Source organism: Acanthisitta chloris, unplaced genomic scaffold (genome assembly GCF_000695815.1).
Source record: "Acanthisitta chloris isolate BGI_N310 unplaced genomic scaffold, ASM69581v1 scaffold2444, whole genome shotgun sequence".
In the NCBI taxonomy this organism is placed as follows: Eukaryota; Metazoa; Chordata; class Aves; order Passeriformes; family Acanthisittidae; genus Acanthisitta; species Acanthisitta chloris.
The window spans coordinates 83,526-107,277 of record NW_008670803.1 but is presented as its reverse complement, the minus strand read 5'-3'; the positions used below and the strand labels follow the sequence as shown (position 1 = coordinate 107,277).

Here is a 23,752-nt window from a genome sequence, read left to right as displayed (position 1 = left end):
GAGTCCCCTGGTGTTGCTTGGCGCACGCTTGCATGTCTGCCTGCACTGTGCCCCACTCTGGCTTCGCTCATGCTACCGGCAGCGTTGCACGCCCGAGTGTCTCTGTGCATGTGTGTGCACACATGAGAAGAGAGGAGCGAGGAAAGGTGAGACCGTCACATTTATAGGAAGTGCCAGCAGTCCATGTGAAGTGTGAAAGGAGACTCTGCCATCTCTTGAGCTGCTACAAGGGGACAGACCACCTCACATAATGCCATCTTTTGATGAGGTTTTGAAAGAAGCTGGAGAATTCGGAAGATTTCAAAAAAGGATCTTTTTCCTCCTTAGCCAGACAGGCATAACTTTTTCTTCCCTGTTTGCCAGTGTGGTTTTCCTCGGGCGGGCACCAAACAACTTCTGGTGCAGGATCCCTGGGGGAGCTGAATTAAGTGGTCGATGTGGTTGGACACTGGAAGAGGAACGAAACTTCACGGTACTGCCCCTGCGCCTGGGGAATGAGTCCTCCAGTGGGGAGTGCGAGAGGCTGGATGTTGTATGGGATGCCTCTGTCAGCTGTGCTAGCCCAGTCGCCCGCTATGGCAATCACAGCATGGGCAACCTGCCACTCGCCACTTGCCACAATAACTGGGTCTATGAACAGCCCCACTCATCCATCATCAGTGAGGTAAGGAAAACCTCCATCCTCTAATCAGCGGCTTTTGTCCTGGTGTGGGATTGCAGCAGTAAAATGGGATTGCCAGTGCAAGGGTTACTGCTTTGGTGACTGGTTTTCCTTTCTGGATTTGTTTCAATTTGAGTCACAAGCAAAGTGGGACGAGGAGTATGATCCAGTGCTGGCATCAAGATTTTAGGGAAAGGTGAGCTGATCTGAAAGGTGGCTGTCCAAAGCCAAGCACCCCATTCAAATCCAAATACCCTACAGAAAGATCGCTCTGTCTCTAGAGGAGTGTCAGATTAAATTAAGGAGTTAAGGTCTTGCAGCTGTGGCTTCTGGTGCTCAGTTTTGGGCCAGCAACTTTGGTGGTGTAAACCTGGTGAAGAGTACTCGATGGCATGGCTCACTGTACATTATCTATGTGTTTACAGTACTGATTGTTTAAGTCTGCAGGTAGTAAAAAGCAACTGTTTGCAGACTGCCCTTCTGAAATCTGGCAGGAGTCAGCAGAAATGAGTGTGCTTACTAAATGAAAAAAAAAACCAAACGCACATTTTTTGCCCAAAGCTATCATTCAGCTTTCCCTGAATGTCAGAGAACTGCAGGGTATTACCACTGGTGGTAAGAGCTGGCAAACGAAGTGGCTTTTTAATGAGGCTGCAAAAGGCCACTGAAGATGTTTTCCTAGGAGATCCTCTGTATAATCTGTAATCATGCCATGGATATGCTGTGGTCTGGCTCCAGAATACATTCTGCACACTAGGAGTGTGTATTTTAAGGTCATCCTGAGAGTAATAGTCACTCATGCAGTGATAAAAAATGTGCTTAGAGGGATTGGCTTGGAAATCATCAAGATGCACTGCAAAATTTATCAGCACAGTGAGGGTTCTGGTTCCTCTCTATCTCACGAGCTTCCCACTGTGATTTATAACTGGGTGCTTGCATTGGAGCTGTGTCCTCTGCAACACAGAGCAGGACACAGCAGGCAAAGTCCTGAGCAAACACTGAATTGAAAAGAGGTGCCTATCCCGACCTTTCAATTCACCATCCTGCCCCCGACCAGCTGGGACTGCTGTATCCACTTGCAAGCTTCAGGGTCTCCAGAGCAGCAGCTCTGTGCCCTCAGCACTGCATGCAAACGGAGCAGCTTTATTCAGGGTCTAGGCTCAGGAGAAAGGAAATAAGAGCACCTGACTGACCCTTAAGCAAAGGTTCAGAATTGGCTTTTTTGTGCAGTCGCTGACATCAAAGCTGCTCAGAGGGCCACAAATGACATGTAGAGAGCTGGTGTCAAACTTTGGTCTCTAGTAATGACGTCTCTCTGACCATGCTGGCAGTGGCAGCCAGGGATGGGAGGGCAGGAGGACAAATGTTGCCCAGGAGCTGCATCCTGGCTCTGGAGCAAACCACGGGAGGCAACTGTGGTTATAAGTTTATTCTGCTGCCCCCAAGGTACCTCTCCTGGAGATAGATCTTAAAAATAAAATTATAGAGATTTCTTTTCTTTTGATGTTCCTCCTCCTGCCACCACTGCTCCCCCCCTTCCCTCCTCCCCCTTCAGCCTTGCTGTAGGTGAAAGCATGTAGATTGTGTTCATAAGATTGTGCTCAGAGTCCATTTATGGCAGGGGTTTGTGTATCTAACAAATCCACTGTGATTTTCCAGCAGCGATGAGCCACTGAGTACAGCAAAGGGAAAAGAAAACCAGTGTTTGCGTTACAGCAATAAATGAGAGTGATAGGTTCAATGTTCTCGGGCAAATACCTTGTCCTGCACTGCTTCCTCTCCTCTCCTGGGGAGACTCTTCAGGGACAGAGGAGGGAGGAGAAGGGATGAAGGGATGTCTGGAAGCACTACTCACCTGTGCTCTCAAAGGTGCATATTGGGTAAACCATGGAGTAACAGTCTGCAAGGAATGACAGTCTGGGACTGTCTCTCCCCTGTGCCAGGGCAGCAGGTCCCACCATCAGTGTCACTGTGACTCCTAGAGGGACTCTTGCTGGTTGGGTGCACCTCAGATGGAGGGTGCCAGGCTGTGACCTGTGGTACTTGAACCTGTTCCCAGTTTTGCAACATTTCCTCACTAAATCACATCCCATGAGGCTCAATTCCTTCATCTCAGAAGGAAGCCTGTGCCATGCACATCCTGGCTCAATTGCTTTGAGATCAGCTCCCAAAAGGAGTTTGATATCTTATTAATGAGTTATACATCTAGCAAAGAAAATTTAAATTCCAGATTTAATTTAGTCTCTGCTCAGCTAAGTCTCTAACAAACCATGACTCCATTTAAGTAGATTTTTGCTGTTTTATCAGCTCACCAAAGTCATCTTTGCTCATCCATTTGCTTGTAAATGCTTCATTTTTGTCCATGCATGTGGAAGTGTTTCTGCTTCTCTCAGCTAAAGTTTTCTGGCACTTCATGTGTGGCTAAATCTACGGTGGAAGTGACCAGGGACACAAAGTTAAAAGGATGAGTTATATGACAATCTCACATACATATATTCAGGGAGAAAAAAAGACAAGGGGGGAAAAAGTCAGGATACTGAAAGAACATTTCCAGGCCTGCAGCAAGCACAGATTCAGTGTGGATTTGCTGTATGACAGGGGAGGCAGAGGGCAAAAGCAGGCATGTAGTCTTCTCTTGGAAAAATGTCATAGGACACATCAAACCACAGGTTATTGCAATAAGTCCTGAACACCCTTCAGAAGCTAAATCATGTGGCTGGAGGGACTAATTTCTGAGGAGTTTTAAATGAATGGCATTCACTTTTCATGTTGCTCTCTGGCCCCTCTCTCATCTTAGCTGTCTTCTGCAAAGGTGTTCATGGTAGCATCAGTGGAAAGAAGCAAAGGAAAAAGGGGAATATGGACTGATAAAAAGCGCACACTGCTTTGTAAGCAGTATCTAGGGTGCTTGCTTCATCTCCTGCTGCTGTGGGACTCGTAAGTCTCATTGCTGGGGTACAGTGAGGTGCTGGGAGAATGTACCAGGGCTTGTCTCCTTCAGAATTTTAGAAGAAGAGGAAATTGTATTAAGAAATCATCACAGGACCAACACATGGCAAAGCCAGTTAGCTTGATCTCATGATAGGCCACAGAACAGTGCTAAAGATTCCCTATTAAAATCTTCTTTTGATGTCTAATGGGCTCTGAGAGTGGCTCCCTACTTCTGCAGTGACATGCTCTATTGCTTTGGGTGAGGCTTTTCTGTGAGGGCAATCCAGATCAGAGGAAGGGTTGCCCACTGGTGCTGCACACTCAGCCCAGAACTGTGGTGCCCAAATTGGAGCTGAGCAAACCAGAGCTGAGGTGGCATGAAGGTTTCAAGATATCATTTTTGAGACACAGAGGTGTCGCAGGTGATGGATCTGTGCAGAGGACTTTGGCCCGGTGCAATCTGCTCCAGTTTAATTGAGCAGGTCTTGCACATCTCCCTGTGAAACTGGAAGACGTGGCTGCATGTGTCAGAATGGGAATGCAGTGGCTTCTCAGATTTTGCTTGGAAAGGGAGGCTGAGGGAGTAATTATCAAGCTAAATCCATTCCTGTCTCCTGCTAGCTGGTGCCTCCTGAAACAATGCTGGTGGCAGCAGGTGGCTGGTACTGCTCAGGTGGGAAGGTTGGTGACAGCAGCAGCTCTTAGAGCAGGAGGAGGGAAGGAAAGGTCTGTGAGTCTGTGCAGCAGATGGAGAAGGAGGAAGAACAGGTATGCTGGGGTGCTGCAGTGTACTAGGGGGGCCACAACCTCATGATCTGGCCTGGGGATCTGGAGGGGAGCCCTGAGCTCTGTAACACTTGAAACATGAAGCATGCTGGCTGTTGTGTCCTGCCATGTGAGCCTTGTGAAGAACCCACATATCCAGGACATACTGGAGTCAATAAACTGAACTTTTCCAGGAAACTGTGCTGAAGATGGAGTTGCTGATCTTTAATACTGCTGGACTTTTGTACCAGTGGAGATAAATCTAGCACCCTGCAACAGAATGGCTGGAGATAGTGTGCAAAGGGATAGCCATTTTATTCAGACTTTTGGCATTAGTAACTCCTAGAGGCATAGGCATTAGTTACAGTTGTATCTGCAGGTGGAACAACCTGTGGTGGAGGATGAAAGGAAGAGGGAAGTCTGTGTGGTCATAATCAGCTATAGACTACTGGGATATTTTAGTCAGCATTTGTTAGAGCCTTGGTTGGCAGGAGTTCAGCAGAAGGGACAGATTCCAGTATGCTCTGTCTGCAGCAAGTCTTCACGTTGTAGGTGATGTAATTTTGAGACCTGGCCAATAATTTATTGTCGAAGTGTGAGGTCTGAGGTGAACAAATGATCATCTGAACATAGCCTATTGCACCTGCTGGGAATCAGTCTTCATAATTCTCTGCTTGACATCTGTCTCAGAAAATAACAGAATTTTCAGAGAAACCTGTAAGGAAAGCTTAAGCTAAGAAAAGTTTGTCTCTAAGAAAGGTAAGAAAAAGTTTGTCTCATGGGTTTTACAACCCATCAGAGAAGGAGATAACATAGCAGTCAAGCTCAGGGTGAAGAAAGCACAGCTGGTCCTTTTGCTATCCTCCTCCAAGGCAATAACAACACAATTCACCCTCAAATTCTTGATCTAGTGTGACTGTTGTTATTGGCATGGCAGTACTCTGTCTTATTTCCCCTGCCATGGTGGGATTAATATTAAGTAATGATGGGAAAACGACTGACAGAGGCACAGAGGGAGCAGCAATTGTTGAATTTCTTATGAAGTGCTAGCTAAGCTTTCCCTGAATGAGAGGGGCTGGAGCAGTTGCTTGCAGGGGTTATGGCAGTGAAGCCAGTTTTTGCCACTGTCATCAAGCCTGCTGGCTGAGGGTTCAGGGATTTTTTTCCTTATCGTTTTGAGGACAGCTGCTGCTTTTCCCCCTTTAGGAGATAGTGAGTTTCTCTACCACCCTCTTGTTTTGGCCCAGGAGAGACAGAAGGAAAAAAAAGACCAGAACAGGTCTTCTGTTCTAGAAGACTCAATGAATGAGGTGATCTGAGTGGCAGGGACATGAAGGTAACAGCTGAGCCTTGCACCGTGCACAGGAGAGAAATCTCCAAAGCTTTCAAAGTGAATGTGTCGCTCAGGCCTGTGAGCCCCAGTGCCCTAGCAACAGGGTAGAGACTGACTCCATTTGTCCTGTTAAGTGCTCAGCTTGAAACAAGATATGGAGAAGGACAGTGTCCTTTTCCCCTTAGCACTCTGACAGAAGCTTTAACAGAAAAAGAATAAGAAGGTAATTTCCCCCTTTCCACTGCAAGCACTTGCATGGGGGTTTGTTGCAGTAATGATGTGGGAAAGATAGCAGTTTGAAAGGCCAGAGGACAAGAGAGATGGAGAAGAACTGTCCAACAACAAATAAGGAACACAGAGCAACAGTCTGCGTCTCCCCAGGTTTCCTTGAATGAGTATTGCCTTAAACCATTTGCCACTGGGAGTGAAAGGGTAAACCAACCTCTGGCCACTTGTATGAATGCCATTTAAAATGTGTCTGGGTGCTCTCAATACACAGTTGCAACTGAGCTGGGGGATCACTGCCGATCTCTTTATTGGCCAAAGAGTTTAATCCATTATTTTGAAATTTAATTGCAACAGGCAGTAAAGTGCTTCAAAACTCCTGCTTGAAGTTGCTACATTTTGAGGGGCTTTTAATGGCATGTTGATATTTAAAGCAATATATTTCTACAGGGAGAGGTGTGCTGAAGTGTCTTGGGACTTGTTCAGTGCATAAAGGTCTCTGAAGTACAGGGAATTACAAGTTTGCAGTTAGTCTGCATGTCAAACTAAAGTGGAAAATGTTTGCCTTCTGCCAATGCTATGAAGAAATGAGAAGTTGCCACAGCTCCATATTTCCCAATCATTAGTCATGCATGAACACTTCTGTTCCCATCTCAGCCAGCTGCCATTCCTTCCTACAGAGGCTGTGCCACTAATGAACTGCAGGAAACCAGTGCAAAACCTCTTCCTTCTCCCAGAGAGCTCACTCAGGTGGTTTGAAGCTGCTTTAGAGATCAGCAAGGAGCACCAATGCTGTTCCTTCCAGTCACACCACTGCTACTCTAAATATGAACATCTCATTGATGTTCAAGCCTCTAGCATGTACACAAACGCTCATCACAGGGATGTATTTCCAAGCAGGAGTGTGACTGCCTGTACTGCAAGGCTGGCAGTGCGGAAGGAACTGTAAACCAGTCTGCTAAAGGCAGTATAGAGGGACGTCCTGAAGAAGCTGGCTCCTGCTGCCTCTATTGGCAGAGCCTCATTTCTACTTACAATGGCAGCTCATTGCCAAGGCTAAGAGGAAAGGAGTGAACAAGTAGATTGTTTATCAATTTGGGTGGTGCACCCTTTATTAGTCAGCTCCCTAAACAGAAAGGGGCTGTGTTTGGGTGCACAATGCTTTGTGTCATACAGTGACTAGAAATCATGTGGATGACTGCAGAACTGAATGCAGAGATGAGTTGCAGGGCTGTGCTGGGTGTCTACACTTGTGCACCGAGGGGCTTAGCTGGGATCATGGCAAAGAGGGTGTGGCCTTAGCTGGAACTGCCCAGTTGAGCTAGATCACCCACTTGATGATTGCAGTGAGGAGTCATCTAGCTGGATTTTAACACGGTCTAGGTGTAGCCAGTGCGATACAGCTCAAATAGGCATAAGATCAGGGGGAAAAAAAACCCTAAGGCTTTCCTTTACTTTTCCATATCCTCCCCTCTGCCACTGCAATAAATGTTTAAGCATTTTTTAGAAGTGTAAACATCATCCTATGCATGGACAGACATGAACATTCAGAAACAGATGAGGCACTGTGTCATTACCTTTTTTTGGAGGCTGCTAGCAAGGAGCAAGGGAAGTGTTTTGGAGGAGCATCATATAGTAGGACTACTGAGTAACTGGAGGCAGTATGAAATCTTGGAACGACTGTTGCAGCTGCTTTTCCTCCAGGGGATGCATATAGGGACAGCTTTCAGGCATAATCAAACCCAGGTCACAGCTGAAGCAGCTGTGTGTCTGACAGGCAGCTTGGATAGAAAAAAAGAACTCTTCAGGGTGCAATTCTCTTTTAAAGGTTACATTCCCCTCTAAAGGTTATGTTTGCAAATGAAAACCAGGACATTAGCATGGTGATTACTAAAATGTTAGGTGCTACTTCAAGCAAACAGAAATGCTTGTCTGTACCCGAAGTTATTTAGAGAATATAGTTAGTGTATTGTCCTTAATTTTCAGAAAGAGTCCATAGCTCCATGGAAGTTTTCTGTATGTTCCTATTTCCCAAAATATATGCAATATTTGACTATATTGCTAGCAAAGACCTAGCTTCAGCTAATGCCTAAATTATAGGAAATTGCTGTTCTAACGAAAGAGTCCCTGATAAAGATACTTTCCCCTCTTTCTTTTTGGCACACATTCATTCTCCTGACTTCTTTCATGACAGTTTATTCATTACCTGCTTACAGTAAAGAGAGATTAAATTATATATAAAATCAATATATTCTTTAAAAAAGGATCAAAGAGAGTCCCAATCTGTGCTGTCACCACAGGCAATTGCACGATCTTCTAAAATCTTCTTTAAATGGTCATTCTCATTAAAAAATATTGTTTTGCAAAGCTGCATCCTTTGACACTATTTGCCAGGGTTGTCATAGTTTCAAGAAGCAAGAGGTTAAGCAGTGTTTGAAATCTGAAAGTGCTGCTCCATGTTCAGGCTATTTTAGGAAAGCATTGAGTATGAGAGCTGAGAGCAGGTTTATTCCTCTCAGCAGTTTCTGCAGCTCTTACTCAAGATTTACAGCAGTGGAAACCAGGTAGATGAAAGGTGTACAGTCAGGCTCCCTGGAATAATGGGGTAGACATCAAAACCATGATTTTGTTTAAAGTGGGTATCTATCAGGTTGGAGACCTATGAGGTGCCCCTTGTATCTTCTGTGTAGGCACTTCTGAAATGTCAGGCCCAAGTAATACTCACTAGGCAAGACACCATGCAAATGGTCTGAGATGGAGCTCGGGCTCATGACACTAAATTTTAGAGTCTGGAGAGCTGTGAATGACAGAAGAGGCTGTTAATCTTCTTTCTAGCCCACCCTGTGGCCACTCTGCTCAAGCACAGTTCTGGAGCACTGACATTCTACACATACTGGTGAGCACAAATATGGCACACTGTGTGCTTCAGCAACCAGCACCTTGTTAGCAGTGAAAAGATTTCTCACAGCTCATGCCTGAAAGCAAAAGAGTCTCTCTAGGGTAAATGGTGGCAGCTCCTCTTTCTTGTGGCTTCCCTTGGTCCTGGGGCCTCATTGTTCCAAAAGTTACCCCAAGTATGGATAGAAACCTCCCAACTCCCATATGGTCTGCAGTGGTTAGTATTTCTTTATTCTCCAAGAACCTCTAAAGTAATTTCCAATATCATGCTGTCTATAGAACTACTTTGTTTTTAGTTTCACTTTAGTTTTAATTCCTAGTCTCTTTGCTTCCATCCCCTCAAACACTTCTCCCTTCCCTTTGCCACCACATGTTACCATCCCCATTTGTGTTAATGTGCTAGGGAAACATGGATACTGTTGTATAAAGAATAGAAAAGTCTGGGAAAGCAACATGAAAAAATATGTATTCAGTGTGTCTGAAACTGACCTGAGATCTGTTTTCAGTTTCCTCAGAGACCACACATTTTTGTTTTTATCTGGAAGGCACTAAGAAAATAATGAAACCATTCCTATACGCTGATGTCTTCACTGGCAATAGCTGTGGACTCTTATTCTGCATTAAACAAAGCCATGACTTTGCCTTGGCAACATATTTAACAACATTGCTTGCAGAAGAGCAATTTGCTTTCCACCTTTGGACTAGTGATGTATGAAACACAGCATCCTTTTGACAAGGAGGAGCTCTCCTTCTGTCTTGAAGAGTTCTTGCTATGGCTGTGCTTCCCTGGCCCACTGGTGCTTGCTGTTGAGCAAGCATCTTTGAACTTCCCTTCCCCTCCCTCTTCCCATATCCTTTCCCCTTTGTCTTCCATTTTCCCTTCCCCTCCCCCTTCCCCTTCTCCTTCCTTTTCTTCTTCCCATATGGACCTACGCAGTTTCTATAATGTTTCGCCCTGAGAATGACAAATGACCCACTTAGGGGTTTCTGCCTCTCCCTTGTTCCCACAGTATGATCTTGTGTGTGGCAATGCCTGGATGCTGGATCTCTCACAGGCCATCCTCAACCTGGGCTTTCTGACTGGTGCCTTCACCCTGGGCTATGCTGCAGACAGGTACTGTATAAGCTCTGCTGTCCTTTAGTTTGTTGGGAGATGGAATCGCTTGCAGTATCATCTGCAAGAGGCATGTGTCAACATTTTGAAGGTTTAATTCACTTTGGATAAACATCCCCAACCTGTGTTAACAAAACTGGGCCAATGTAATCTTTGCTTTTATTTGGGCTGGAAGCTTCATGTGATCATACTTACTGATCCTGTTTGGACCTTAAAATGTCATGAAATGAGCTTTTCTTGCGGTTTTCCAATGCTTCCTGTGCACATCTGGACCCAGGAAGAGCAGAAGGACACAGAAATGAAAAGCAAGCATTCAGAGGAGTTTTCTGTACTGATATTTACTGTAGGATGTTTAATAGGCACCACTGATGAAGAAATCAGATACTTAAGGAAAGAAGGAAGGGGCTCTCTCCATTCACAGGCTGGACTATGCTTACCACTAAGGTCATAGCTCCTGCTGACTGGTCCTAAGCTCTGTAACAGCTGGATGAAACTAAGGAAAAGTCCCTCTCTACCTTCGCAGTTCTTTCATTCTGTGAAAAGATGTGGGTGATATTCAGGCTTGAGTAGCTAACCTGCTCCAGAGTAGGGAGCTCCCATAAGCTCTGCCTTGCTCTGAGAGTAAAGAAAGGAAGACTAATTTGTGCTTTTTTTGCTGATTTTTAACAGTAGTCAACCTATGCATTGGCTGAGAGCACCAGTTGTGATTATAATGTCAGAGCATTTTTTTTCAGTTTGTAAAATACTTTCTTTCTGCCTGCTGTGTTTTTATTTGTTATCCGTCGTAATAATAACTTTTAGTACATCTTCTTTGTAGGTAGGAATACTTACAGACTTGTCTGTAATGTCATCTCAGAGAGCAAATTTTGAATTAGCCAAAAGTATATTCAAGGAAAACCTCATCTTTCCAAGGGGTATAGTAATAAGAGATAAAGCAAAGCAGAAAAGAGGCCACAGCACTCATTAACTTAAAATATCTCTGCTCAGTGTCTGGCTGGGCAATTGTGGTACTAGCACCTTAAGACTGTGCAAGACTGTACATTGACAGCACTGGGGGAATATGCTTCAGCCAGATCATTAGACTCTTGTGTCCTTGGCAGATCTCAAAACAATGAACCTAGGTGAAAATAGCCCAGGTTTTGTCCTGTAGTAATTCTTCTCATAAAACCTTTTGAACCAAATGAACAAACAAATGCTGTCACAAATACTTTATGGTAAGATAAACACCGACATCAGTTTTCACAGTTTCTTCTTAAAACAACAATGTAGAAAAATCTGGCTGTGTTCCAAGGACACAGTTGCCATGAAACTACAGGGAAATTTTAGTGGGGTCTAAATCTAAATAAAACCTAGAAAATCACATAGACTAGTTAAAGAAGAAATTATTAAATTTCACAAAGCTGGCTGTAATTACTATTAGGAGACTAATTTGTGAAAACAGAAATTCCCAACAAAAGCTGCCCTTATTTCAACTGGACCAAAAAATTGAACTGTAACATATGGTCCATAGTTTAGGCACAAAAATACAAACAGTTTTCTAAAATAAAAGGGAGCCTGGTGGGGACATCATCACTTTGATGATTAGTTTTTTTAAGACAGTGATAACTACCACAGGGAAAAGAGTCCCATATCCCAAGGGCCAACACTCCAAAGTTTCAGGGAACCTCCCTTTGGAACCAGGTTGGTTTCAAAAAGCCACTTTCAGATATGGCATTAAAACAAAATCCCATGGAAAAAAAAAGAAAAATCTTTGTGTCTTTTCATGATCACTTTCTTTTCCTTTTTCAACAGATATGGCAGAATCCTCATCTACCTGCTCTCCTGTCTTGGGGTTGGGATATGTGGTATCATAGTGGCATTTGCACCAAATTTTACTGTGTTTTTGATCTTCCGTTTTCTCCAAGGCGTGTTTGGCAAGGGAACCTGGATGACATGCTATGTGATTGGTGAGTGCTCTTATCTTCTTTCTTTTCTGACAGGAAAAGTGAGGGATTTTTGGAAGACAAGAAATCTGGTTATATCTGCTCTTGATATTGTTTTTTCTTGGGAACATAGCACTGGCCCTGGAGTCAGCTGACAATGAGTAGCCCAAGTCCATCCCAGTTAATGCATTTGTCCTTCAATAATTAAGAGGTGAAGGACTGGGATGTGTATATATAAAGGTTTTCTTATTACATAGAAGATCCACCGAGATGACAAAAATCTACAGAGCAAGCCCCAAATAAACTGGATATATAAATAGGGACATGGTTAATTTTGCAAAGTCTGCATACATTCCACAGATGCTCAGAGGAGTTAACTTTTCTTTACTGGGAGGACACATGCTTGGATGGCTGCTTTTATTCTTTATCTGGGAGAATTTGCTCAGTGTCAAGTTGGGAACAAGGGTTCATATTGGGATTATTTATTCCCGAAAAGGCAAAAGGAAAGGAAGCTTCTTTTTTTTTTTTTTTATAACTAGCATCAAAAGAGCAGGGATACAAAATCTTTGGTAGATTATAGTCCATCAGTCTAGTCTATAGTGATGAAATTCCTCGCATAGCAAGCTTACTTTACATGAGAAAAAATGATATTGCTGTGGTATCTTGTATAATTGCCAGGTTCAGAGAGGCAGTCTTGGAGCATGGAAGAGCAAGCCACTGAGGAAGGCATCCTACTAGGGATGGGATGTCAGGTTTACTTAAAAACAAAATCAGCCATTCAGTAATATACTGTTATAATCCAAAACACAGTGATGGCATCATTATATGGTGCAAAAACTTGTACCATTGCTGTTGTCTGTGAGGCCTGTGACAACTTTCTTTAAATACCTAATGGAATTTAGATGAATAAGAGTAGAATTACTACCAGATATAAACAGTTGTAGTAAGACCTGGGAACACTGTGGTGACGTATGTGCAAACATACCTGTCTAGCCCTGTTAGCCTCTAAAGCCCAGAAGCAGCTTGGCTTTCTTGGTGAAGTTACACTGCTGGGCAGCTGAGGTCCGAGATCCAGTGAAAGGGCCAGAAGCCTCTTTTCCTTTCACTTCCAAGCACGTGGTTTAATTTTAAACTGAGATCTTATCCTGAAACTTTGGCAAGTGCTCTAACCAGCAAAATGTTTTATGATAGACTCATGGCTACCTTAAAATGGCCAAGCTTTAACAGAAAGGTGTGTTTTTCAGTGCTCAGATCTGACGGCCTAACTTTAGGGAAAGGTTCAGAGATACAGCAGCCTGAGGATCAGTGTGTTACTGCAGCCCTAAACAAGGTGCCTAACTCTTGGAGAGAGTAATTCCTTCTAAATCCTTTCAGGGATCTACTCTTATGTCCTGGGATCACCCAGAGTATTTACTAACTTAACATTTTTAAGAGGCATGTATGGATCTTAGGTTTGGTTGCACCAGGAAGAATGTTGCCATTAATACATTGCCAAAGCTATTGATCTGTGTTTCAGGCTGCTCCAAGGACCTGCCTTTACTTTTACATGCAACCCAGCCCTTCCTGGACTAGTAGTAAGCAGCTATCTTTATGCAATAGAGTTGTCCCTGAGCCATGCAGACATGATGAATAATCAGCAAAAATGGTGTGGTATCTCTGCATTGCCAGCCAAAACAAATTATTGTTACTTGTAACATGTCTCTTTTAGTAAAATAAATAAATAAATAAATAAATAAATAAATAAAATAAAATATATAAATTTAAAAAGAAGTGTTTTCTCTGTATTTCAAACCAAGCTTTTATCTGAAGTCTACGTAGTGGTGACAGTTTTGGAACAAACAGGAGCCACGTTTTTGTGCATTGCTCGTCTCAGTTCTGGATATCATGGCCATGGCATATTGTCTGAAAAATGGGTTTACGTAGGTTTCAGAGTGATTAGACATATCCACAAAACAAAAAAATCCACCAAAAAGATTCAAAAAACTCGAACAGCAAAGGCTATAATTGTTCTAGTAACTGGAACTGGATCACACCTTAGCCCTCAGAGCAACCAGCGTGGTATGGATAAACTCTGTTCCCCACTTCCCCTTGTCTGTATTACCTGCTGGGAGCAGCCTCTGCCCGAAGGATCCTCTTGTCTGGGGCATGTGCCAAAACTGTGCCAGGGAGAGTGCTTTTCCCAGTAAGCATGAGCATGATGTATTCTCAAAGCCCTATTCTGGCTCTACGTAGCTCAGTAGGTAACACACTGCCAGAAGTCCCTCTAGCTGAAGAATGGGTGAGTGAATTGAGGAGGTGTCACTCGTGTTTGCCCTGGACAGGCTTGGTGATATGCTTACACTGCTGAAGACAAGATGTTGGGTGAGACAGGTCTGTGACATGACACAGTACTATCCTTCCTTATGTTCCACCACTAATATTTTTTCTTTTGAATTAGGTTTGTTTCTGTGTTGTTTATTTTGGCTTTCTCTCTGCTCAGTAACAGAGATTGTTGGTTCTGATCAGCGGATTGTTGGAATTGTGATTCAGATATTCTTTACCCTGGGAATTATAATTCTCCCCGGAATTGCGTACTTGATTCCCACCTGGCAGGGGATCCAACTGGCCATTTCACTGCCCAACTTCCTCTTCCTGCTCTACTATTGGTAATGTTGCAGTCATTGCTCTTGCCATTATTGCTATTGCTATTCAAACACCTTGAGACTCCTGCTGTGGTCCCAAGTCTCCAGATGGAAGACGTTGTAGGTTAGGAAGATATTTGCAGACTGCTGATTTTGTAATTTTTCTTTATTTTTTTTTCAGTGAATTGCAGACATAGATTACTTTCCTTTTTCTGCCCAGGGTTTGCCATGAGACCCCACTTTTACCTCTAATTGTCTCCTCAGTTCAAGCCTGAACTTGCCTTATGGGTCTCATGAGCTGGGCAGCACAGCTAATGAGGAAGAAGAGTCTTATGCTGTGTGAACACCTGTCTCAGTGAGGCATGGCTGTCCTGTGGTGTGGACCCAAAGAAACTAAGTCATGTACCCTCTTCCTACACGTTGTTTCCTTAAATGTTGCCAGCTGTGAACCTTTAAATTGTGAATCATCTTAAACCTAGGCTAGCAGAAACTGAAATGCCCATCAGTGGTATTGCTTTGTGTTCAGTTTATAAAACATGTATACATTTGAGTGTGCCTGTGTCTACCTTAGAAAGATACAGCTACAAGTTTCCTGATCTGCCTGTACGTGTTACTACATGTGTTTAGTGTTGACTTCCATTATGCATTGCTGTTCTACAGGCACCTTGTTTACATGTTGGTTATCATACTTTTGACAACCATTGTGCAACTGCAAGAGTTAGATTTATTTTTCAGCTTTGCATAGTATTCATATAGTCTATTTTCTCATTTCTTGCTCAGAAGGATCAAATATTTTGCAGGAGATTGAGTGGAAAAGCAGTCCACAAAAGAGTTCCTGTATCCCAAAGACTGAAAAATCAGTGTGCTTTGTGTTAACGTAGGATAAAAGACAAAAGACTTGTTTTACTTATGATGTTAAAGGGTAAAATCTCTATTTATGAATTCTGTGTTCTTACAGGGTGGTTCCTGAATCTCCACGTTGGCTCCTGACACGCAAAAAGGGAGACAAGGCAATAAAAATCATGCGCAAAATTGCAAAACACAATGGGAAATTTCTCTCACCACATTACTCAGAGGTACTGTCATCTGTTAGAGCAAGAGGTTTTTTTTCTAAGCTTTCTTAAACTTTCAAGGTTCAATGGTGTTAAAATGCATTCTCTTTATGTGATGGACACACTCTTGAAATGTCACACCAGAATGAGAGTCTCATTCCCACACCTACTTCATTAATTGCAAGATGGTAAAAGTGAACTGGATGGAAAGGCATGGGCTGAAAAAAAGGAGTTTGCAAAACAATGAATCATCTCTTTCATTTGAAACACTCCTACTTTAAAAACTATGTGGGAGATATCAGAAACTAGCCTGAGGACCAATGGTATTTCACAGCAGCTGCCATTTTAGCTGACAATGGAGATAGCAGTATCCACTTTCCTGGCTCCTTTGCTAGAACTTCTTTCACAGCTCAAAATGAAAATATATGAAATTAAGTAGAAATTTGCTTCCATCCCAACAGGAGGAAAGTACGCCCCAATAGTCGCAACAGAGGAAGTGCTGTCTGCGATTACTATTTACAAAATAGAACAATATATGACAGAGTTACAGTCCTATGACAAGTGGTCTTGACAGAACTGAAAGGACTGATGCATTTCAAATGACACTGTTGTGTCATTGCAGCATTTGGCTTGTTCTGTGCTGGGCAGCAAGGTCTTGCTCTCAGATCATGATTACTGCAGCATTGACCTCATGGTTCAGTACTGGGACTATCATTAGGGTCCCTTCCAACCCAAGCCATTCTATGATCCCTGTGTTGGAGACCCCAGAGCTGGATGCAGTACCTCAGGTGGGGAGTATAGGGGCAGAATCCCCTCCTTGACCTGCTGGCCATGCTGCTTTTGATGCAGCCCTGGATACGGTTGGCTTTCTGGGTTGCAAGTGCACATTGCTGGGTCATAGCAGTACCCGCAAGTCCTCAGCAGGGCTTCTCTTCATCTATTCATTCCCCAGCCTGTATTGATACTGAGGGCTGCCCTGAACCGCATGCAGCACCTTGCACTTGGCCTTGTTAAACACCATGAGATTGCAAAAAATCATGGAACTGTTTGAGCGAGTCCAGAGAAAGGCCATGAGGATGATCAGATGGCTGAGCACCTCCCCTCTGAGGAAAGGCTGAGAGAGCAGGAGCTGTTCTCCAGGGACCCCTTAGAGCACCTTCCAGTACCTAAAGAGAACCTAGAAGAGACCTGGAGAGGCCTTCTGTCAAGGGCGTGAAGTGACAGAACAAGGGGGAATGGCTTCAAACTGACAGAGGGCAGGTTTAGGTTAGATGTTCAGAAGAAATTCTTCACTGTGATGGTGGTGAGGCACTGGAACAGGTTTCTCAGAGAAGCTATGGATGCTGCATCCCTGGAAGTGTTCAAGACCAGGCTGAACAAAGCTTTGTGCAATCTGGTCTAGTGGAAGGTGTCCCTGCCCATGGCAAGGGATTTGGAACTAGAGGATCATTAATGTCCAGTCCAACCCAAATCATTCCATGATTCTACGAATCACTGTGTTTGGCTGGGACATATACACTGGTGAGATCCCCACATCCTGGTCAGCATTACCCAGTGCCAAGCATGACCCATGACACATAGTGAGAAGTTGTGCTGCTGCAGCTCCCCCTTCACAGCCCTGCATTCCTACACCCACTTCCCCTCTCTAAACATCAGCCTTTCCAATATGTCACTTCAGAAGGGAGATGTGTGCCCTTCCCTGTTTTTTGTTTAAAGTTATACTTTAAAGTTTTGTTTTTTTTTCAAAAGGATCCTTGCCCATGACCCTAAGCCACTCACAGCTGCAGCAGATTAACCTCCACACATCCAGATTTGTGTTGGATCTGTTCCTGGGACCTTTTTAATATACAGTGTCTCATCTTTTGTGCTTTGTCCAGAGAAAAGAAAGCATTTCCAGGAAGTGCTTTAGTCACAGATCAAGTGTATTTCTCACATTAACCTACGTCAGACTTCTCTTTCATGAAGCAACTCCATAATATCAGACAAAGTGCTGCAGATGTGGAGGGACAAGGAGAAGTGAGAGGCATTATCCATCAATGCACTTTGGCTCAGATCTTCCACTATGTCAGTATCAACTTCATTGGCCAAGTCCCTTACATGGCTCTGGATGTAGCAGTCTTGAGGTTTTGTTGCCATGCAGAAACTAGTTTTTTAATTCTTGGTCTCTGTCCAAAACCAGAATAAATTACAAACAGCTGAGTAAGAGCTGCTTCTTAAGACAGTTGTGGATCAAAGCCCCTCTCCCTTTATATATAGATATATATTTTTTCCTCTTATATAGACATATCTAGACATATGTATTTTTTGCATGCACTAACTTACATATGTAAGTGTTATAAATACACGTAGATGTCCTGTCCCATGCAAAATTAAACGTGTAGAACTATAAAGCTTTAAAAATTATTGCAGAAAAAATGATATGTAATTTTGCTGGGATGTGAAAATGTGAGGGAAGTTGGTTAAAAAACTTTGTCCAGGGTTTTCAGATAGATAGCCTATCTTTGGAAACATGGGTCCTGCCATTGAATTCCTGACAGCACTGATGTGAACAGCAAAGCTCTCCTTTACTTTAAAGAACAAAAAGGGTATTTTCCACTACAAAGAGTTGACTCTCCACAGTGATTTTTTTTCATCCATAAAAAAAGTGCTCAGTCATGCTTGGGATTATTATGACTTTATTAAGACATAAAAATATATGGTAGCAGCTGTGCTGAATTTATCCTTAGTCCTTTGGAAAACTAAACCCATATTTGCACAAAGTCACAACTGATGGCTGGCAGCCTGTTCCTATAAACAACAGGCATGGCAGCTTTATAGCCATACTATGAGAGTGAGTCCAAGAGCAGTGGACCAACCCAGCAACCCCAGTCTGCCTCAGAAAGGGCTCTGGCTTGCAGCAGAAGTGGCAGTGCTTTGAAGGAAAATTCTGGCTCTGATTACAGAAGAAAAGCAAGAGACAGTACAAAGAAAGTTCAAACAAATGTGGGATTTCTCTGTCTTAATTACAAAGCTTTATGTCACTCAGTTATAAAAAAGTCATGTGGAATTACATCCAGCCAGATCTCACTGAAAAGCAGCTGAGCTATCTTATGATATAAAAAACCCCAAATAAAGGGTGAAAGCTTTGGGCATACCCCTGGCTGAGCTGATGAGACCCCTGGGCAATGCCTTTGGCTTTACCCATGTTCTCATCATGGATCTGCATGTTCACTTGCACTTCATCATCCTTTCACCCATGTGTCCCCACTGCCTGGGATCATTTCCCTGGGCTCCTGCACCTGTGTGGGCAGCTGGTGTGGTGGCAGTAGAGAGGGATTTGCTCCTCTCATTGCTCTTAGACCTCCTATCAGGACGGGGTAATAGCTGAGAGAGCAGCCACCCTGACTGTCATCTTCCTAAAAAGATGCATCAGGTTTAACCCCATGTTTCCCACAACTGCTTTGAGGGCTGATGGCAATCCCAGCTGTGGCTGCCAGTTCTTGGGCAGTATCATGATTTGCCCCTGTCTAAAACCACCTCTTTCTTCTCTTCATTGTCGCTTCCTCACCTGCCAAACGACATAGGAAAGAAGGGTTCCCCACCTGGCTTGGACATCACAGTTAAAAACTGCTGGCCAAGGTTCAAAACAGCCTCCATCAATGTGCCTAATCCCTTTTTGGCCCTGCTAATATTCTGACTCCACAATACCTACAACAATGAACTCCAATATGTAAACACAGACTGTGTGAAATCCTGCCCATTTCTGTTATTGTTAAACCTTCTAATTAATGTTTTCATTGAGTGCCTCATTGTGACTCTACTGGAGGAAGCTGAGAACAGATTTATTATACTTTGTAGGCAGTATGAGGACCATTAATTCCCACTTAGCAGGGGTGTTGTTCTTTCAGAGTAGAAGCCATGTTCAGCACACTGCTTGTGTATTTTAAGACCCTCTGCATTTGACCAGTTGAATATTTTGTAGCACCCAAGCACTGTCACAGATCTCTCTCACACTCTCCTTTTCTTCCTGCTGCCCAGCTGTGCCACCAGCAATGTTCCAGATCCCATTGCTTGCTGCTCACCTGCTCTCTCCTTGCTTCCCTCAGCCCATCACTTTGCCCTTCCTGCCAGTCTCCTTCTTTCTGCCATCTCTGGCAGAAGGCAGTTCTGCTCTCTGTGACTGATGTGACAACAACCACTTATTGCCTTCCAAGAAAATGCAAGTCATCCTCTCTCAGCTGACAACAATGAAATAATTTTTCCACTCTCAAGCTAGGTTTGGGGATTTTTAAATCAATTTTTGCGTGGTCATCATTGAGAAAAGCCCACAGTCGTGTCCAGTTATAAGCTGTTCTGTTACATACTCACTGTTCTGGAGTGCTATAAGCAGTGAACTGCCTCATCAGCATGGAATGCTAGACTGGAATATTGTTGATCACTATGTTTACACAGAACCTCTGCCCTAGTGCCTGCCTGACCTCTGACAGTTTACTGCTTACTTGTCTCCTCAGATTACTATTAGCAATGAGGAGGTCAGCAATCCCTCCTTTCTTGACCTGGTGAGGACTCCCCAGATGAGGAGGTGCACACTCATCCTGATGTATGCCTGGTGAGTGCCCATGCCAGTCCAGCTTGTTACCAGGGTGGTGGGTTTTGAGGAAAGATTCCCTTGTGACTTTTAGGGTCTTGCTGCTTGCAATCATTTGTTTGCCTCTCAACACTTTTTCCCTTTGCTATTTAGGTTCACAAGTGCCCTGATCTACCAAGGGCTTGTCATGCGCCTAGGAATTGTTGGAGGAAACCTCTACCTGGACTTCTTCATCTCAGGAGCTGTGGAGCTGCCTGCTGCTTTCCTAATCATAGTGACAATTGATCGCATTGGCCGGCGCCTGCCCTTTGCAATTAGCAACATTGTGGCAGGCATCGCATGTCTCATTACTGCCTTCTTGCCAGAAGGTAATTCCATTCCCACTGTAAGGCTCTTTAGGTCAATGGCTTGTCTCTGACACCCCCTAAGCAAGGACAGAAAGCCACACAAAACTACAGAAAAAAGTAAAAGCATCTGGTGATGCAAGCAGCACTGCAGTCATAGAACAACATACCTTATTTGCATGTAGATGTCCTTTGGATATGGAATGGCCATATCTTTGATGGGTTGTGAGGAACAGCTGGGGGTAGTCTCAAAGAAAAATGTATATAAAGACCTTGTACTAGTTTTGAAGGCGAATGCAAGGGAAAAGTATACATGAAAGGAAAATACATTCCCTGACATGGAGGACACGATGTAAGAAATCAGTGATTTAGGTGAGACATATTGGTGGTCTTCTCCTTTGCAAATAAAACAATGCGAACCACTACACAGTGTAGGAGCCATGGCAGACAACATGGAGATTGTTGCCCTGCCCTCACCCTCCCAGGGGTTTGGGCAATGTTAAGAGATTGGAAGAAAGACATGGCTTTTGATAAGCCATTCTTATCTGGTTTCAAGGACAACTAAAATGTCAGATATAGTATACAGGCTTCCCAACACTTCCAGCTTTTCTTTAAATTGTTTTCCCTGCCTTTAAGTTACTGGGTTTTTATCCCCAGGGAAGCATTTGGAGGTGCTTTGAATAGTATCTAACCATATGATCATGCTTTGCCTCAGCTTAGTTGGAGACCAGTAGCTGAATGGACATTAGAGAGGCTTATCCTTCCCCAGAAATATTCCAGTCAAAGTTAGGCCAGTCTTAGAGGTTTTAGTTCCCAAAATTATGTCACAGGACAATAGTATTCCTAGAGAAGAGCCATGAGAAGTGAAATTCCAGACTAAGATGTGCCCATGGAAACAGTTAGGTTTGTTGTGAGTGAAATCCTTCAAAGAGGTTTGTTGGTTCACCTCTGTGTCAGTTAGGCTCCCTTAGAAGGGATTCCTCCAAAAATATTGAAAATTAATACCATATGCTTGAGGAGTTTCATTGCTTTCACTGGTTTGACCACTGAAACTCATAAAGACTGACTCTGCTGTCCTGGTAGATTTTCCCCGGGTTCCCATTTCTGAGTGTCTCCCAGAAGAGCCATCACATTATGAGAGGATGCCAGCCACCCTTGCTCCATGGCACAGGGCACAGCAATTCAGACACAGAGGGTCTAGTCACCATGTTGTCTGCTGGCTTTGCCAGCATTGTTTTCTATCAGTTAAAAAAGTACCAAGGTTCTGTTGGGACATTAGGGACTGGGGCCTGTTGATCACCTGGACTGAGGGCTGTTGCAGGAGCAGGAAACAAAGAGTGGCACTGGGGAATTACTCCTGCAGTACACCTTCTTCCAGCACCTTCATGCATTTTGGACCATACCATATGCTGAGCATGGGGCATCAGGTCTGGGGTTAGAGCAAGAGCATTGTGTGGGGCTGATATGGCCTGAGTGAGGGGTGAAAGTGGTGGCCTGAGGCCAGCAACATGCTTCCACCAGCCTGCTCTCAGTAGTGGTGGAGAGCTGAGGAGACCCTGCCCAAGTGAGGAGAGGACAGCCTGGGGATTCATATACTTGCAGATGAGACACCTGAGCCCTTCTTTCAAGAAAAGTCTGTTTATACAGATGGGAAAAGCTGCAGTGGCAGCTTATGAGAGCCCCATCACACTGGGGTGCTCACACAGTTTGAGTTCCCTGGCAGAGGGAGGAGGCACACAGACGTCACCCTCACCTCAGGGGTCTGATGGACTGAAGGGGTGCCAGAGAGACAATGTGTATTAGTTTTGTTCATTCCAGCCTTTGCTTTTCTTACATGTGTTTGAAAACAGAACTTTTCAGGGCAAAGGCAGCGTCTCACAACACGGAATGAGATTTAATGGCTGTTTGTTTGGTTGTTTTGGAAGGGAAATAAACCCAAGTGTCTCATTCTGGGTTCAGAGCAAGCTGAAATGTTTTCTTGTTCTTTCTATTGAAGTTTTGAGGAAACACATCACTTTCAGGGCCCTCTCCAGTGGCAGAGCTCCCCTTTGTGCCAGATTCAGGCTTGCTATTTCACTTGCCTCCCCGTCTGCCTAGTTGTGGTTAGAACATGCAGGAGACTTGTCCTCTCCCAAGGGCATTGCAGAAGAGCTCATTGCATTCCTTGTGATGCCTTTTCAGAGGCCACCAGCTCTCCAGAGAGGCCACTTGGACTGCTGAGGGGTTGTGCACAATGAGATGGGGCAGCTGTGCCCTGCTGTGTGGACATCACCGTCGCACCCCTGTTGATGTATATGGGCTTCCCACTGATGTATACAGGGCAGTGGCTGTGCACCAGAGACCAAGCATAGCTGGGAGAGCTGGGCAGAGCCTTTGGGGCAGCATCAGGTCCCTGGGCCAGCCATGTCAGGTAGAGACAAGCACCAGAGAAGAGAAGGGCAGGACAGCCAGGAGCAGTATTATTGGGAGTGTGTCTAAAATGCAGTGGCTAGACAAATTACAAAGGATAGGTGGCCTGCTCTAGGGAGGATTATTTGACTGCAGCATCTCTGGAGGTGTTTAAATGATGCGCAGTTGTGGCACTTAGGGATATGGTTTAGTTGTCAATTAACCCAGCATGGCAGTGCTGGGTTAATGGTTGGACTCAATGATCTTAAAAGTCTTTTCCAACCCAAATGATGATTCTATGCACCTTTAGGGGTATCTTCCTTGTGGTCAGAAGGCATTGGGAGGTGACTCAACAATGTTTCTTGCAACATAATATCCCTATATATTGATACCTGCACCAGTGGTCTTCCATTCTGATTTGCACTGATCCATGTTCCTGTGGTATAACTTCTGCTGACAGGGCCTGGGGCTGTCAGAAATGCTCTGCTGGTGTGGCAAAGCACATTTCATTGGTATTTTTTTTTTAATAAACAGATATACCATGGCTCAAAACGACAGTTGCCACGCTGGGAAGACTGAGCATCACAATAGCTTTTGAAGTTGTCTATCTAGTGAACAGTGAATTGTACCCCACAACACTGAGGTATGTCAAAATCTCCCAGGAATCTTTCAACTTTTCCCTCTGCTTTTCCCCATTTAATTTTTCACTGCTGTTTAATAAAACTTGGTTTTCTCCAGAGTTTCCCAGCTGAATAACCACTGCTCAATGTGGATGGCATATGCTGAGGAGAGAATTTTGGAGCTAAGTCTACATTCTGCTCCTTAAACTGCTGGTTGATCTGTTTGGTAGCACCTCTTAAATATCTGGCACTATTTTTCTTTTGCAGAAACTTTGGTGTTTCCCTGTGCTCAAGTCTGTGTGACCTAGGTG

At 44.0% G+C, this 23,752-nt stretch overlaps 1 protein-coding gene across 1 annotated transcript in view; it reads left to right on the top strand.

Annotated features, from left to right (window-relative positions):
* The first annotated feature begins 250 nt into the window (after positions 1-250).
* SLC22A3 (solute carrier family 22 (organic cation transporter), member 3) overlaps positions 251-23,752 on the top strand; it is a 25,893-nt gene continuing 2,391 nt past the window's right edge. The window contains 10 exon segments of the mRNA XM_009073803.1: positions 251-664; positions 9,824-9,927; positions 11,719-11,873; positions 14,329-14,494; positions 15,429-15,546; positions 20,013-20,110; positions 20,243-20,457; positions 23,356-23,464; positions 23,709-23,749; position 23,752. The exon segment at position 23,752 is cut by the window's right edge and continues 68 nt beyond it. Coding sequence (XP_009072051.1) covers positions 251-664; positions 9,824-9,927; positions 11,719-11,873; positions 14,329-14,494; positions 15,429-15,546; positions 20,013-20,110; positions 20,243-20,457; positions 23,356-23,464; positions 23,709-23,749; position 23,752 — 1,421 coding nt within the window.